The sequence below is a fragment of the Salmo salar genome, chromosome ssa20 (genome assembly GCF_905237065.1).
Source record: "Salmo salar chromosome ssa20, Ssal_v3.1, whole genome shotgun sequence".
NCBI lineage: Eukaryota > Metazoa > Chordata > Actinopteri > Salmoniformes > Salmonidae > Salmo > Salmo salar.
In genome coordinates, this window is record NC_059461.1 from 37461992 (window position 1) to 37478157 (window position 16166).

Below are 16166 nucleotides of genomic sequence, written 5' to 3' on the forward strand. Positions count from 1 at the left end.
GGAGTATGGCAACAAGAGCCAACATACACATACACATACAACATCAAAACAATAATAGCTTTGTCTTTGTATGCCCTGTGGAAAGGATTTGATACGTTCAAAACAATTAAACAAAGCATCAAACGTTGATGGTGAGAACCAAGTTGGTGAACGGTCTATAAAGGCTGAGCATGAAGCCCATTGTGAAAGCTGTTAGTGTGTACAGATGGAGCATGGCTGGGGGTGGATAGGTCTCCTGTTTCCTTACAACAGAAGACAATGGCTCTGTCCCTGGGGAGGTGTTTGATGTGGCTCTGCTCAGGGTAACCACATTGTGTGCGTGTGTGCGTATGTGTGTGTTCTGTGTGTGTTCTATGTGACAGCTCTGGACAAGCCCCGTGGCCTGACTGTAGTCAACATCAATGACACAGATGCTCTGCTCCACTGGCAGCCTTCCATCGCCACTGTAGATGGATATGTCATCACCTACAGCGCAGACACTGGTAGGGTATCTCGCGCACACACACACACACACACACACACACACACACACACACACACACACACACACACACACACACCATCTGGATGTACTATACTCTATATTACCAGGGCTTATAGGAGAAAATGTGTTGCATTTACGTTCATTGTTTTCATTTAATATCCTTACAGACAGATGTTGATCTGGTCGTTACTGTCTATATCTGTCCCTGTATTTGTCCCTGTCCTGGTCTCTGTCTCAGTCCCTGTCCCTGTCCTGGTCTCTGTCACTGTCTCTGTCCCTGTTGCTGTCTCTGTTTTTGTCTCTGTCCCTGTCCCTATCTTTGTCTTTATTTCTATATCTTTCTTTGTCTCTGTCTCTGTCTCTGTTTCTATTTCTATTTCTATTTCTATATCTGTCTCTGTCTCTGTCCCTGTCTCTGTTTCTATTTCTATATCTGTCTCTGTCCCTGTCCCTGTTTCTATTTCTATTTCTATATCTGTCTCTGTCTCTGTCTCTGTCCCTGTCCCTGTTTCTATTTCTATTTCTATATCTGTCTCTGTCCCTGTCCCTGTTTCTATTTCTGTCTCTGTCTCTGTCTCTGTCCCTGTCCCTGTTTCTATTTCTATTTCTATATCTGTCCCTGTCCCTGTCCCTGTTTCTATTTCTATTTCTGTCTCTGTCTCTGTCTCTGTCTCTGTCTCTGTCCCTGTCCCTGTTTCTATTTCTATTTCTGTCTCTGTCTCTGTCTCTGTCCCTGTCCCTGTTTCTATTTCTGTCTCTGTCTCTGTCTCTGTCCCTGTCCCTGTTTCTATTTCTGTCTCTGTCTCTGTCTCTGTCCCTGTTTCTATTTCTGTCTCTGTCTCTGTCTCTGTCCCTGTCCCTGTTTCTATTTCTATTTCTATTTCTGTCTCTGTCTCTGTCTCTGTCTCTGTCTCTGTCCCTGTCCCTGTTTCTATTTCTATCTCTGTCTCTGTCTCTGTCTCTGTCCCTGTCCCTGTTTCTGTTTCTGTCTCTGTCTCTGTCTCTGTCCCTGTCCCTGTTTCTATTTCTGTCTCTGTCTCTGTCCCTGTCCCTGTCCCTGTTTCTATTTCTATATCTGTCTCTGTCCCTGTCCCTGTCCCTGTTTCTATTTCTATTTCTATATCTGTCTCTGTCCCTGTCCCTGTTTCTATTTCTATATCTGTCTCTGTCCCTGTCCCTGTTTCTATTTCTGTTTCTGTCTCTGTCTCTGTCTCTGTCTCTGTCCCTGTCCCTGTTTCTATTTCTATTTCTATATCTGTCTCTGTCCCTGTCCCTGTTTCTATTTCTGTTTCTGTCTCTGTCTCTGTCTCTGTCTCTGTCCCTGTCCCTGTTTCTATTTCTATATCTGTCTCTGTCCCTGTCCCTGTTTCTATTTCTATTTCTGTCTCTGTCCCTGTTTCTATTTCTATTTCTGTCTCTGTCTCTGTCTCTGTCTCTGTCTCTGTCCCTGTTTCTATTTCTATTTCTATATCTGTCTCTGTCCCTGTCCCTGTCCCTGTCCCTGTTTCTATATCTGTCTCTGTCCCTGTCCCTGTTTCTATTTCTATTTCTGTCTCTGTCCCTGTCCCTGTCCCTGTTTCTATTTCTATATCTGTCTCTGTCCCTGTCCCTGTCCCTGTTTCTATTTCTATTTCTGTCTCTGTCTCTGTCTCTGTCTCTGTCCCTGTTTCTATTTCTATATCTGTCTCTGTCCCTGTCCCTGTCCCTGTCCCTGTTTCTATTTCTATATCTGTCTCTGTCCCTGTCCCTGTCCCTGTTTCTATTTCTGTTTCTGTCTCTGTCTCTGTCCCTGTTTCTATTTCTATTTCTATATCTGTCTCTGTCCCTGTCCCTGTCCCTATTTCTATTTCTATATCTGTCTCTGTCCCTGTCCCTGTCTTCTGTCTCTGTCTCTGTCTCTGTCTCTGTCTCTGTCTCTGTCTCTGTATCTGTCCCGTTCTCTGTTTCTGTCTCCTCACTGTTTCTGTGTGTTCTGTGTGTGCAGTTGTCCCAGTGATGGAGAGAGTGTCTGGAAACATTGTGGAGTTTGAGATGACCTCCTTGACCCCTGCCACCCACTACACTGTCAAGGTCTACACCATGAGAGCGGCTGCTAAGAGCGCCGCCACCACCACTGAGTTCACCACTGGTGGGTATATGGCCTAGGGGGAGGCTGGACCTTCCCTCCCACACACACATTCAAACAGCAGATTTGATTAGTGCCTACAATTTTATTGTGACACTGCTATGAAACTGTATGCTCATTCAAAAGATTGATATCAATTGTGGATCAACAACAGAACAGATAAAATTCAAACCGAACAGGCAGACATTCACACAAAGCACCAATCTATTTCTCCCTACTGCAGTTGCAGTATTTACTAGTCCACTAACCCTACAGGTTACATAACTGTTTTTTTAATGTTTAAAATGTAACTTTTTTACCCCGTACCCTTTCAAACAGACAACCTGAACCTGGAAACAGAATATTTAAAGAAGGTGAAGTACTTTGTCTGAACGGGGGTTTTAGACCACTGTGTTAGACCACTGTGTTAGACCACTGTGTTAGACCACTGTGTTCTCTCCCCTAGATGTGGATGCCCCTCAGGACCTGGCAGCCAGTAACATCCAGACAGAGAACGCCATGTTGACCTGGAAGGCCCCACGCGCTGACATCACCGGCTACATCCTCAGCTTTGAGTCAGCTGACGGCACAATCCGGGTCAGTGGTTGTCTGCATGGTGGAACCATAGATTTAAAATGATTAGAAGAACATTCCTTCCTTTGTCAGATAGAGTATTGTTTTGTCCAAGAGGACATGACGATGCATCTTTGGGGAGTATAAGAAAAAGCATTGATAATACACCTTTGGGATCTAGAAAGCATGATATACTTCTAAATCCAATGAGTCCCAAATGGCATCCTTTTCCCCCAGGTAGTGCACCATAATGTATTAATAATGACGTATCTCTGACATTCTGACTGCTGGGTTGTGTTGTTCCTCCAGGAGGTTGTTCTGAGCCCCACAGCCACTTCCTACAACATGGCACAGCTGAGTGCCTCCACTGAGTACTCCGTCAGACTGCTGGCCATCGCAGGGCCCAAGAGGAGCAGAGTCATCACCACCGTCTTCACCACCAGTGAGTGTTACAACAGGGATGTTGGTAGTCTGCCGACTCCAGACCGAACATACCCACTGGCAATAAGGGTTAGGAATCCGGCCTCGGACTCTACTCTCTGTTTCCCTCTGGATTTGCCCCCTTCTCTACCTTCCGATTTGGCACCGCCCATAAACCATAAAATACAAAAATATATATTTTTAGAAAAAAAACATGTTACCATAGCGACCCTCTGCTCTGTTCACCACCCACTGTGGCAATCTCTGTCCCTTCTTTATTCATCTTCAGCTTAGAGTTTGCTGGGCAGCTGGAGCTGCTTAGTAACTCATCTTCCGTGTGTGTGTGTGTGTGTGTGTGTGTGTGTGTGTGTGTGTGTGTGTGTGTGTGTGTGTGTGTGTGTGTGTGTGTGTGTGTGTAGTTGGCGTGCTGTACAAACACCCCAGAGACTGCTCCCAGGCCTTGCTGAATGGAGACACAGCCTCTGGTGTCTACACCATCTACCTGGGTGGAGATGAGAGTCAGCCCATCCAGGTCTACTGTGACATGGCCACAGATGGAGGTGGATGGATTGTAAGTCACTTGCTACTAGTATACTGTACAACCCAACTCCAAACCTCATTGTAATGGATCCCAGGGTTATATAATGAGCGATCTGATGTTGTTTGTCCCATCATACAGGTGTTTCTCAGACGCCAGAGTGGTAAACTGGAGTTCTTCCGCAACTGGAGGAATTACACTGCTGGCTTCGGTGACATGAACGACGAATTCTGGCTCGGTATGCTCATAATATGGAAAATATTATAGATCAACACATTCATTGATTTATTTGAATCCATTTAAGACATATGAATATGAGTACTGTATTTGAATAAACTTTCCTCTTTTCCACTATCATTTGTTACATATCATGACTAAAAAGTCCTCAGAAATGATTGTAAATCCCAACTGTCATATTTTCCCACAGGCCTGTCGAACCTCCATAAGATCACTGTAGTGGGACAGTACGAGCTTCGTGTGGACCTCAGAGACAAGGGGGATGTAGCCCACGCCCAGTATGACAAGTTCTCTATCTCTGATCCACGCAGTCGCTACAAGGTCCACGTTGGAGGGTACAGTGGTACCGCAGGTAAGACTTGCTTCTCTACAACCATTAGATAGCTAGTACAAAGTCCAATATGTGTCAGAAATGGCACCCTATTCCCTATATGGAGCACTACAGGGGTCATAGGGCACTGGTCAAAAGGGTGCCATTTGGGGACACACAAAAAGTTAGAATAGATCTAAGTAATAAAGTACTATATATTGTTATTAGGTGTGTGAGGGTGAAGCAAGCATGTATTCAACCTAAGCCTCCTTTCTGAAGTCTGTTAAGTTTGGTTCCTGCTTAAAGCTCTCTCTGCTGCCCCCTGTAGGTGATTCTATGACCTACCACCATGGTCGCCCGTTCTCAACCTACGACCATGACAATGACATCGCAGTCACCAACTGTGCCCTGTCCTACAAGGGTGCCTTCTGGTATAAGAACTGCCATCGTGTCAACCTTATGGGACGATATGGCGATGACAGTCACAGCAAGGTGAGAGCACATATACTTGAAGATTCAATACTAGCAGGAATTTCTGTATTCAAAAATACTGCTGTAGTACAGTATTCAAACTTGTTGACTTTGTAAAGATAAGGGAGGAAATTCAAGGCATTTGTGTTAATAATATAAACCCCTCGCTACTAATATTACTGTGTGTTCTTCAGGGAGTGAACTGGTTCCATTGGAAAGGCCATGAGCACTCCATTGAGTTTGCTGAGATGAAGATCAGGCCATCCAACTTCAGGAACTCTGAGGGAAGGAGAAAACGATCGTAAACCAACCGACCGATCCGCGCTACGACCCATCTCCTCGTGACCCCTGAACCTGTCCACCATCCTCTGCCACTGCTGATTCCAGGGCTGCATCCCAAATGGCATTCAATTCCCTATAAAGTTCCCTGCTTTTGACCAGGGCCAGTAGAGCTCTGGTCAAAGTAGTGCACTAAATAGGGAATAGGGTGCCATTTGGGACACATCCCACAATTCCCTGCAGCTACCAAAGCCACTGCTAAGAGCCCAGCCACCTCGAACTACACCCCTCCTCTTGCTCAATCACAGAAATAAGCACAGATACAGTAAAAATGTACTACAAATCCCACTATCCAACCCCTGATACAAAATGGTGCTGTGCAGTATAAATACTGTCAATGCGAAATTGATGTGGAAAAATATGGATTTACACATCACAAACTAAACCCACAGATTATACTTGCACCAAAGAGAGTATAATCTACAAATCCCAAGTATAAAGCATTTGTTTCTTTCTTGTCACTATCATGTTACAGTAACATGACTCAGTGGAGGGGTGCATTTGAGTCTGGTCTGAGGTATTAACATGAAGAATACTGATGTTTTCTGCCTCTACAGTGTATCCATCTCCTCCAACCACAGTAGGCCATTCGAGTGTTTGCCAGGGTTGGGGTCAGTTTGAATTGAAGGCAGTCAATGTAGGAAGTGATTTGAATGTAAAATAAAAAAATATAACAACTTTTTAAATATATTGACATTTTTGGGAAAAAAATAAATGTTTATTGAGTAGTTGTTGAAAATAATCCTCTTTTTAAATTGTTGAATTGGAATTTCAGTTTACTTCCTGAATTGACTGCCTTCAATTGGAATTGACTCCAACCCTAGTGTTTGCAGAGAGGGCATGGTATACCTTTAAACTGGATTATAGAAATAACACACCACCCACCAAGAGCACGTACCTTCAGTTCAATCATCTGGATGGAAGTGGTTACCGATCAGAAAGGATTCTCCACAGAAACCGCACAACTCATTCAAATGTAAAATGTCTTTGTAAAGTGGAGAGAGCTCACAGAGAAAGGCTGTCTCATTCATTAGTCTATGTGTGACTCATTCTTTTTCACTTTATCATTCCCTCTCTCTCAAAATCCCTTCTTCACGTCAACCTGCAAACTGTCATCTGAAACGATATGGGCAGAATAAATGGCATTCTGAATAAAGCTAATCTGCTTCATCCCACACACAGGATGAATGACATGAGGTTTTTCCATTGATTGTGTGGGCCATACAGGCACTGTGCAATTGTCTCTTACACATGCAATTGAGCTAGTACTACTTTTTCCACCAGCTATCATGCATTAGCTAAAGGATACAGAGAAATGTGTTTGATTTGTTTTCTATTTCCTAAAAAATCCAAGGCAGGACCTACAGTTCAATAAACAATGAAATGGTGGGTGATTGTTACATTTTTGTTAAATGGGAAATACTTATATGGATGCAACAGGAGTCAGAGGAATATTGTGATGAAATATAGAAGATATGGATGCTTAAAATAGGCTAATGGCCAATTCCAATTGACATTGTAAGGTCTTAGTGTTTACTTTGCTGAGAAACATCTATTTGGTCAGACTAAAATTAACTAGAGAGAAGTCCTTCTTGTTCTGTTCTGTTCTCCCCCTCCCCTCCCCCTGCTATGCCAGGAGACGAAACCACTGATACCCCCCTCCCCATGAAATACCTGTGTAAATTAAAGTTCTTTTAGATTTTTTTTGTTTTTTGATTTTTGATTGTTTATAACTGGGTGAACAACGGGTGTTTCTCTGTAGCCCGTATTACAATAAAAAAAGTTTGTTTAAAAATGACGAGTCTAATATCTTTCTAAAGAAAAAATTTTCATAATGCAATAAGTCACTGTGAATTTGTTTTTACACTGCATATTGGTTTAATATTGGGAGTTGGCTTGTCCATAGCTCTCCGGCGCATAAATGTGAAGGAACCATACAGACAGTCTCTATATAGCCGATCTTAGACAGGAGCTATTTATTGCACAGAGAAGATGTACACATCACAGTACCGAATGAGATTCTATGTTTTCATTGTGCACACATGTAGGTTTATGGTTTTACTTGTAAGCCTACTCTATTTGTGTTGCTGTAAGTCTTGCAGACAAGAAACTCAGTCAAATAACATTATAGGATAATAACATAATAGAACAGCTCACTTTTCCGTATGCCACAATAGTCATTGTCACTGGATTTAAACCACATGAGTTGCTGGGTATTTGAGGTGGCTTCCAGAAAGGCCATCTCACCTGCTGATGTCTCATCCAGTCTTCCTTATGCGCTAAAAGTAATAACTACAACTAGGACATTGTTGTAAAGAATGTGCATCAATGCAATGTTTTTTAAAGTCATACGCAATATCCTGAACTTGACTGGTGTTTGTTGGTAAAATGAGGTGAAAGGTTTATTATCGACCTTACTAGGTTTAAAATGTTGTTGATGTAAAATGAGATAGAATCATGCCGAACATCAGCAAAGACCTGTAGTTCCACTTTATGAACAGCTGGTGGCATAGTTTACCCACTTTCCTATAATGAGGTGGAAGTGAACAGATCAGCATCAAATCAATTAAATTGTATTGGTCACATACACATATTTAGCAGGTGTTATTGCTGGTGTAGCGAAATGCTTGCATCACTGTGCAATTGAGTGGTGTATTATGGAAAGAATATCATTAAAAGTCATATTCTTTTATCATATTAATTAGAGTGCAAACATATCATAAAACAAAATGAATCTGTCCAATTACTACTTCAGAAAATGCATTCTACAATCGGGATAATATATTTTCCTCATCTGCACTGAATAGTGTTATTCTACAAGTATGCCATACTCCAAATTCATCTGGCTCTATCTTTAATGCAATTTAATTTAACTGAGAAATGTACTTGTTTGATGTTTACGAGCATTTTCGCTACACTCGCAATAACATCTGCTAAATATGTGTATGTGACCAATAAAATCTGATTCAATTTGATTTGTTATCCATGTCATCATTATTAAATGTTTGTTGTTGGTGGTGACTGTTAAGTAACATAATTGCTTTGAGAAAACAATGAAGTAACAGGAAGAACAATGAAGATGCTGTGTAATTACAGGGAGGTTGGTTGGTGAAATGATGATAGAATGATATAATCTCTCTGTAGAAGTAGAGAGATGTGTCAGTGTGTGGGATCAGAAATAGGCTGATGATTCATGAACACTAGAGTCTGCAGCCTGGCTCTCTCAGCCAGCTTGCAGCAGATGGCTGACTAACAGTAAAACTGTAAGACCAGTCACACTATAGAACAATAAGACAGAGAGAAATAACAAGTTTCAGCCGTTCTTTGATATGTTACTCTTCCTTTCCCCCTGTCATAATAATTTTTATTTATGCTTAGGCTGGTGCACTCAAGACTGTAAAACAACCGTGTTCCTCCCTATCATCCAATGTCTTCATGCAATCTCTGTTTGACATGACAATGTTCCTAGAAATATAGCTGGTTCATATAACGCATGTGTGTAAAATTAAATATATGGTCCCATATAGCTCAGTTGGTAGAGAATGGTGTTTGCAACACCAGAATAATGGGTTAAATTCCTAGGACTACCCATACGTAAAATGTATGCATTCATGACTGTACATTTCTTTGGATAAAAGCATCTGCTAAATGGCATATTATTATATACAGAACCAGTCAAAAGTTTTGACACACCTACTCATTCCAGGGATTTTCTTTATTTTTACTATTTTCTACATTGTAGAATAACAGTAAAGACATCAAAACTATGAAATAACACATATGGAATCATGTAGTAACCAAGAAAGTGTTAAAAAAAATCTAAATATATTTTATATTTGAGATTCTTCAAAGTCCCCACTCTTTGCCTTGATGCCAGCTTTGCACACCCAACTCCATCACACCTCCTCCTCCATGCTTCATGGTGGGAACCACAGATGCGGCGATCATCCGTTCACCTACTCTGTGTCTCACAAAGACACGGCAGTTGGAAACAAAAATCTCAAAGGACTCATCAGACCAAAGGACAGATTTCACTGGTCTAATGTCCATTGCTCGTGTTTCTTGGCCCAAGCAAGTCGCTTCTTATTATTGGTGTCCTTTAGTAGTGGTTTCATTGCAGCAATTCGACCATGAAGGCCTGATTCACACAGTCTCCTCTGAACAGTTGATGTTGAGATGTGTCTGTTACTTGAACTCTGTGAAGCATTTATTTGGGCTGCAATCTGAGGCGCAGTTAACTCTAATGAACTTATCCTCTGCAGCAGAGGTAACTCTGGCTCTTCCTTTCCTGTGGCGGTCCTCATGAGAGCCAGTTTCATCATATCACTTTATGGTTTTTGCGACTGCACTTGAATAAACTTTCAAAGTTCTTGAAATTTTCCAGATTGACTGACCTTTATGTCTTGAAGTAATGATGGACTGTCATTTCTCTTTGCTTATTTGAGCTGTTCTTGCCATAATATGGACTTGGTATTTTACCAAATTGGGCTATCTTCTGTATGCCACCCCTCCTTTTTCACAACTTATTGGCTCAAATGCATTAAGAAGGGAAGAAATTCCACAAATGAACTTTTAACAAGGCATACCTGTTAATTGAAATTCATTCCAGGTGACTACCTCATGAAGCTGGTTGAGAGAATGCCAAGAGTGTGCAAAACTGTCATAAGGGCAAAGGGTGGCTACTTATTTTGATTTGTTTAACACTTTTTTGGTTACTACATGATTCAATATGTGTTATTACATAGTTGTGATGTCTTCACCATTATTCTACAATGTAGAAATAAGTAAAAATAAAGAAAAACCCTGGAATGAGTAAGTGTGTCCAAACTTTTGACTGATACTGTGCAATTTACATCTTGTGCCTTATTCTCCTTATTGTACCTGCTGAATAAATACATGGGAAAAAATTACTCCATTTATTTTCTATTGCATGATTACAAAGTAGCCAACAGCACAGCTGATCGGTGGCTATAATGTAGCTTCAAGCTTACAGAGTGGGTGGAGACTGAGTTGAGCGATATCAACCGACGTAATTACAGTTGGTTCCAAAGGCAACCCATCAAACATGAATTTCATCAAGACTGTTTCACCCCCGCTCCGCCGTGCAACCGCTTTCACACCCTGAGTGGCGAGTGCGTTGGTTGGAGACTGAAGAGCCGCACAGCATTCGGAAACAGTGCATAGCGCACCGAATTCGGATCCCAGTGTATCCTACGTAGCTAACGCAGTTAAAATATATCACTGTGTAGAATATAATCAATACATTTCTGGGGGAACAGTTCTCTTTATAAACGAATTGGACTGTTGTTATAACGATGTAAGTACCATTTATACCGATCAAGTATGTGTTAAATATGTGTTCAAGGTTGGAGGTTTGTTCAAGGATGGAGTTATAGCCTAAAGTTTCTCTTAATATTTTTCTAATAACAAGAGATCATTGATTGAAGAAGTGAAGATTAGGCTACATACCAACAATGTATTGAATAGTATATCTGACAGGGGTAATGGCTGGCTCTTATTCCAAAATCAAGACTAATTTGTTAGTATTTGTCATAGCCTACCCTACTTTTCTTATGTAATCCTGTTTTCATTTGTAATATTTTAATAGATATTTACAGAAATTACAGACAGGGTCAATGTTTCTATTGGGTGCATGGAAAATGTGGACGCAACAGCTGGCCTACTGAATATTTGTTTATGCCTGCCTCTAACGATGCCTGCATGAAAGCAAAGCCTAATGTATGTCACAGTATAGTAACAGTCCTGGCTCTGTGTGTGTGTATGTGTGTGTGTGTGTGTGTGTGTTTGCTCATTGTTGCATGCATGTGGTTCTCCCTAGCTTCTGGATAAAGACTATAACTACTGCCAAGCTGGCTTGGGTATTGCACTGACTGGCGGCCAGTGCATTTCCACCCATCCTCAAGATGCATATGAATAGCTTATTAAATCAATGGAGTAAGTACTGTAACAACTGTTTCTTACCCCTCTTAATATTGCATTGAACATGCAATGAAAATATACCCCAAAAGCATTATATGACATCTCTATCATATCATTACGTTTTTGATGTTCCCATGACAACTATGTGTCATATAGAAATATTTCACAGAAGTAGTGCATTGAATTTTTATCCTAAGCTCTATTTTTATTCTTAGTCATATGCCTTTGATTCCGAGTGACTCCATCCATTACACTGAATTGTTTTATATGTTTCATTTTTCTAATATTTTTTGCTGCTTGCCCGTGATTGTGATTATAGCGTGTGTGCATGGAGCACTGTGCAATGAGTTGGATGTTGTTGATGATCAGCAGCTTTTGTAGATGTAATAACATTCTGTGTCATATAGATGTGTGTGTGTGTGTTTCTGTTTCCAAACCTGCACCATTCAGATGTGTCCCAAATGGCACCCTATTCTGCTATTCCCATTTACAGTTTGGCAGGTTGCCTGTTAAGAGTGTTGGGCCAGTAACCAAAAGTTCGCTCATTCGAATCCCTGAGCCGACAAGGTGAACAATCTATCTGTGCCCTTGAGCAAGGCACTTAACTCTAAATGCTCCTGTAAGTAGCTCTGGATATGAGCATACACAGGTGAAATAAAAATAAAAAAACATGTAAAAAGTACTTTCAACCAGAACCATAGTCAAAAGTACTGCACTCTAGGGAATAGGGTGCCATTTGGGGCACAGACTGAGTCTCTGATACAGTGTGACTAAGTGTGTATAACTGTCTTGTCCTAATATAGAAACTCCTCAGTATTGTGCGCTCGTGTTCAGAGGTGTTGAGTCAGAGAAGTCTCCTACTATCTATCTATCTATCTATCTATCTATCTATCTATCTATCTATCTATCTATCTATCTATCTATCTATCTATCTATCTATCTATCTATCTATCTATCTATCTATCTATCTATCTATCTATCTATCTATCTATCTATCTATCTATCTATCTATCTATCTATCTAGATAGATAGCTAGCTAGCTAGCTAGCTAGCCTCTGTGGTTTGAAGATCAGAGACTCATTTCTCTGAACAGGCTCCAGGTGAATACATTTGATGAGAGTGATGTACTGGCATGATAGAGACTTGAGCATCAAAAATAACCTTTACTTTAAGGAATACCAGGGCCATACTAGAGTAGGAGTGCTGATCTAGGGTCAGGTCGCCTTGTCCAGTCGTTATAATCGAAAAGGCTAAATGTATCCTTGATTAGAGCACTACTACCCTGAGACGCATTCTGAGTATGGGCCTTGAAGACGTGCTGGGAATTGTAGTTTTCTATTAAAGTGGTTGCTTATGGTTGTTAAGTGGATGATAACAGAAGCCATAGAGAATGTGCAGGACAGTGGAGGCTCCTCAGAGGAGGAAGGGGAGGACCCTCCTCCTCTGCGAATTTCATAAAAATAGAAATAGTGAAACATTACAAAAGTTATCATTTTTAGATAAAACTATACAAAAATATATTAACGCCACCAAATAATTGATTAAACACACTGTTTTGCAATGAAGGTCTACAGTAGCCTCAGTAGCACTCTGTAGGGTAGCACTATGGTGTAGCCAGAAGGCAACTAGCTTCTGTCCTCCTCTGGGTGCATTGACTTCAATACAACACCCAGGAGGCTGATAGTTCTCTCCCCCTTCCATGGACTTAAACAGTAAATATGACAACTTCCGGAGGATGTCCTCCAACCTATCAGAGCTCTTGCAGCATGAACTGACATGTTGTCCACCCAATCAAAGGATCAGAAAATAAATCTAGTACTGAAAGCATAAGCTACAGCTAACTAGCACTGCAGTGCATAAAATGTGGTGAGTAGTTGACTCAAACAGAGAGAGACAGTTTTTTAACAAATTAATTTCTTACAAAATTAAGGAGAAGCAAGAGAGAAAGTGAGAGAGAAAGAGAGAGCTGGCTATATTTCGTAGTCTCTTTTTTTCACGTTCACTTACTTAGCTAGCATCAAATGCAGCTCCCTAGTTTAGCCTACTCAAACACCTGGCTCAAAATGGAAGGGATGCTATGTTAGCTAGCTGACTATGGCTATCCAACACTGGAACTTTTCCAAGTCAAGGTAAGCTTTTGGTTTTATTAATTTATTACCACCGGGCCCCACCGGTCTAACTGCTAAACTGCTTGCTGCTGACTGTACGTGTACACTGTACTGCATGATTGTAGTGGGTTTACTAACACGTTAGTTCTAGTAGCTATGTTGACTATGATGTCACTATAATGTAGGCTGTGTGTAGCAGTTAGCGGTCATGATATAAAGGTTTGGGTCGGAAAGGTTTTTTCGCCTGGTCACAGACAGCTGATGTGTTGTGCACTGAAGTCCACATGTCAAGGGAAAAGGTGAGAGGAGGAGAGCACGTAGATACACTACATGGCCAAAAGTTGCTGGACACCTGCTCATCAAAAATCTCATTCCAAAATCATGTGGATTCTTATAGAGTTGATCCCACCTTTGCTGCTATGACAGCCTCCACTCTTCTGGGAAGGCTTCCCACAAGATGTTGGAACATTGCTGCAGGGACTTGCTTCCATTCAGCCACAAGAGCATTAGTGAGGTCGGTCACTGATGTTGGCCAATAGGCCTGGCTCGCAGTCTGCGTTCCAATTTATTCCAAAGGTGTTTGATGGGGTTGAGGTCAGAGCTCAGTGCAGGCCAGTCAAGTTCTTACACACTGATCTCAACAAACCATTTCTGTATGGACCTCGAACCATGAAAAACAGCCTCAGACCATTATTCCTCCTCCACCAAACTTTACAGTTGGCACTATGCATTCCGGAAGGTGGTGTTCTCCTGGCATAAGCCAAACCCAGATTCGTCCATCGGACTTCAAGATGGTGAAGCGTGATTCATCACTCCAGAGAACGCATTTAGTACTGCTTCAGAGTCCAATGGCGGCGAGCTTTACACCACTCCAGCCGACGCTTGACATTACGTATGGTGATCTTAGGCTTTTGTGCGGATGCTCAGCCATGGAAACCCATTTCATGAAACTCTGTTGCTTCCAGAGGCAGTTTGGAACTCGATAGTGAGTGTTTTTTACACACTACGCGCTTCAGCACTCGGCAGTCCCATTCTGTGAGTTTGGGTGGCCTACAACTTTGTCATTGTGGCACCTAACCCTTTCCACTTCACAATAACTGTCACATGAGTTGACGCTGGAGAGACGAAGCAGGTACGGGGAGTCAAACATTTAATGAGGAACGGACATGGAACGAGACAGGAACAGTGTCAGCATACAAAAAAACAAAGTACAAAAAAACAATCAATGCATCAGCAGGGAACAGAGCAGGGAAACTGACAAATATAGGGGAGGTAATAAACAGATGATAAGTGAGTCCAGGTGAGTCCAATATCGCTGAAGCGTGTGACGAGGGAAGGCAGGTGTGCGTAATTGATGGCATGAGTGCGTGATGCAGGGCATCCTGGCACCCTCAAGCGCCAGGGGAGGGATGAGCGGGAGCAGACGTGACAATAACAGCACTTACAGTTGACCGAGGCAGCTCTAGCAGGGCAGAAATTTGACGAACTGACTTGTTGGAAAGGTGGCATCCTATGACGGTGTCACGTTGAAAGACACTGAGCTCCTCATTAAGGCCATTCTACTGCCAATGTTTGTCTATGGAGATTGCATGGTAGTGAGCTCTATTTTATACACCTGTCAACAACGGCTGTGTCCACATACTTTTGTATATATACTGTAGATGCGAGAAGGAGTTGTATATACAACTAGCTGTTTGTATGTGGCTGCTATGAAAGTGGACTGTGTTTGCGTGTGATCAGGGGTTTATTTATTGAGCTGATTCTGTTGAAAAAAAATCTTAAACGGAAGCAAACCGAACAAAACGGTAATAAACATACCTGAATTTGTCCAATAGAAACTCTTGTTTGCAACTGTTGGACTAATGATTACACCCTAGATCAGCTAGATGCAGGCAAGAGTGTGCAAAGCGGTTACTGTCTGTTACCTTGATTACTCTAAATTCTCTCGACCTGTGCACGTACGTTGTAAACTTTCATTAGTAAGCTAGGTTGTAGCAACCTCATGATCGGTACAGGGAACATTTTATTATCATATACATAGCCTAAAACTGTCTTTGTTACATTGAGCTGGGTGAATGGAATGTGAATGACAGCCATCCAATATGCTGCAATAGAAATAAGGCCATATTCAGGAGAGGGAAGTCAGGAGAGGGAAGTCAGGAGAGGGAAGTCAGGAGAGGGAAGTCAGGAGAGGGAAGTCAGGAGAGGGAAGTCAGGAGAGGGGAGTCAGGAGAGGGAAGTCAGGAGAGGGAAGTCAGGAGAGGGAAGTCAGGAGAGGGAAGTCAGGAGAGGGAAGTCAGGAGAGGGGACTCAGGAGAGGGGACTCAGGAGAGGGGACTCAGGAGAGGGGACTCAGGAGAGGGGACTCAGGAGAGGAGGGAGAGGCTGGCATGAAGGGACCTTTGAATCCCACTTCTTTCTCTGGGTTTGTTGTTGTTTATGATGATGTAATCAGAGGGGTTGAGTCCTTCTGCCTGTCCTCCTCAGAATCAGGATTCCAAAACTACTGTGAAAATAGAGTGACTTACAACATGTATATGTTGGTGGTTGCATCCAAACGGTACCCTATTCATTATATAGTGCACTACTTTCTAGCAGAGTCATGTGGTCACTGGTCAAAAGTTGCGTACTGTAAAAGGAAT

At 41.9% G+C, this 16166-nt stretch overlaps 2 protein-coding genes across 3 annotated transcripts in view; both read left to right on the forward strand.

Moving 5' to 3' along the window:
* LOC106580533 (tenascin) overlaps positions 1-7274 on the forward strand; it is a 74232-nt gene extending 66958 nt beyond the window's left edge. For both annotated transcript variants that reach the window (XM_014161717.2, XM_014161716.2), the window contains exons 15-23: positions 363-482; positions 2469-2612; positions 3055-3185; positions 3471-3603; positions 4001-4152; positions 4261-4357; positions 4547-4708; positions 4995-5158; positions 5332-7274. In XM_014161717.2, the coding sequence (XP_014017192.2) occupies positions 363-482; positions 2469-2612; positions 3055-3185; positions 3471-3603; positions 4001-4152; positions 4261-4357; positions 4547-4708; positions 4995-5158; positions 5332-5442 (1214 nt within the window). In that variant the 3' untranslated portion in view covers positions 5443-7274. The remainder of the gene's footprint in view (positions 1-362; positions 483-2468; positions 2613-3054; positions 3186-3470; positions 3604-4000; positions 4153-4260; positions 4358-4546; positions 4709-4994; positions 5159-5331) is intronic.
* Positions 7275-10513: 3239 nt separating this feature from the next.
* LOC106580534 (dual specificity testis-specific protein kinase 1) overlaps positions 10514-16166 on the forward strand; it is a 47974-nt gene continuing 42321 nt past the window's right edge. The window contains exon 1 of the mRNA XM_045703281.1: positions 10514-10793. The gene's annotated coding sequence lies outside the window, so the exon portion shown is untranslated. The remainder of the gene's footprint in view (positions 10794-16166) is intronic.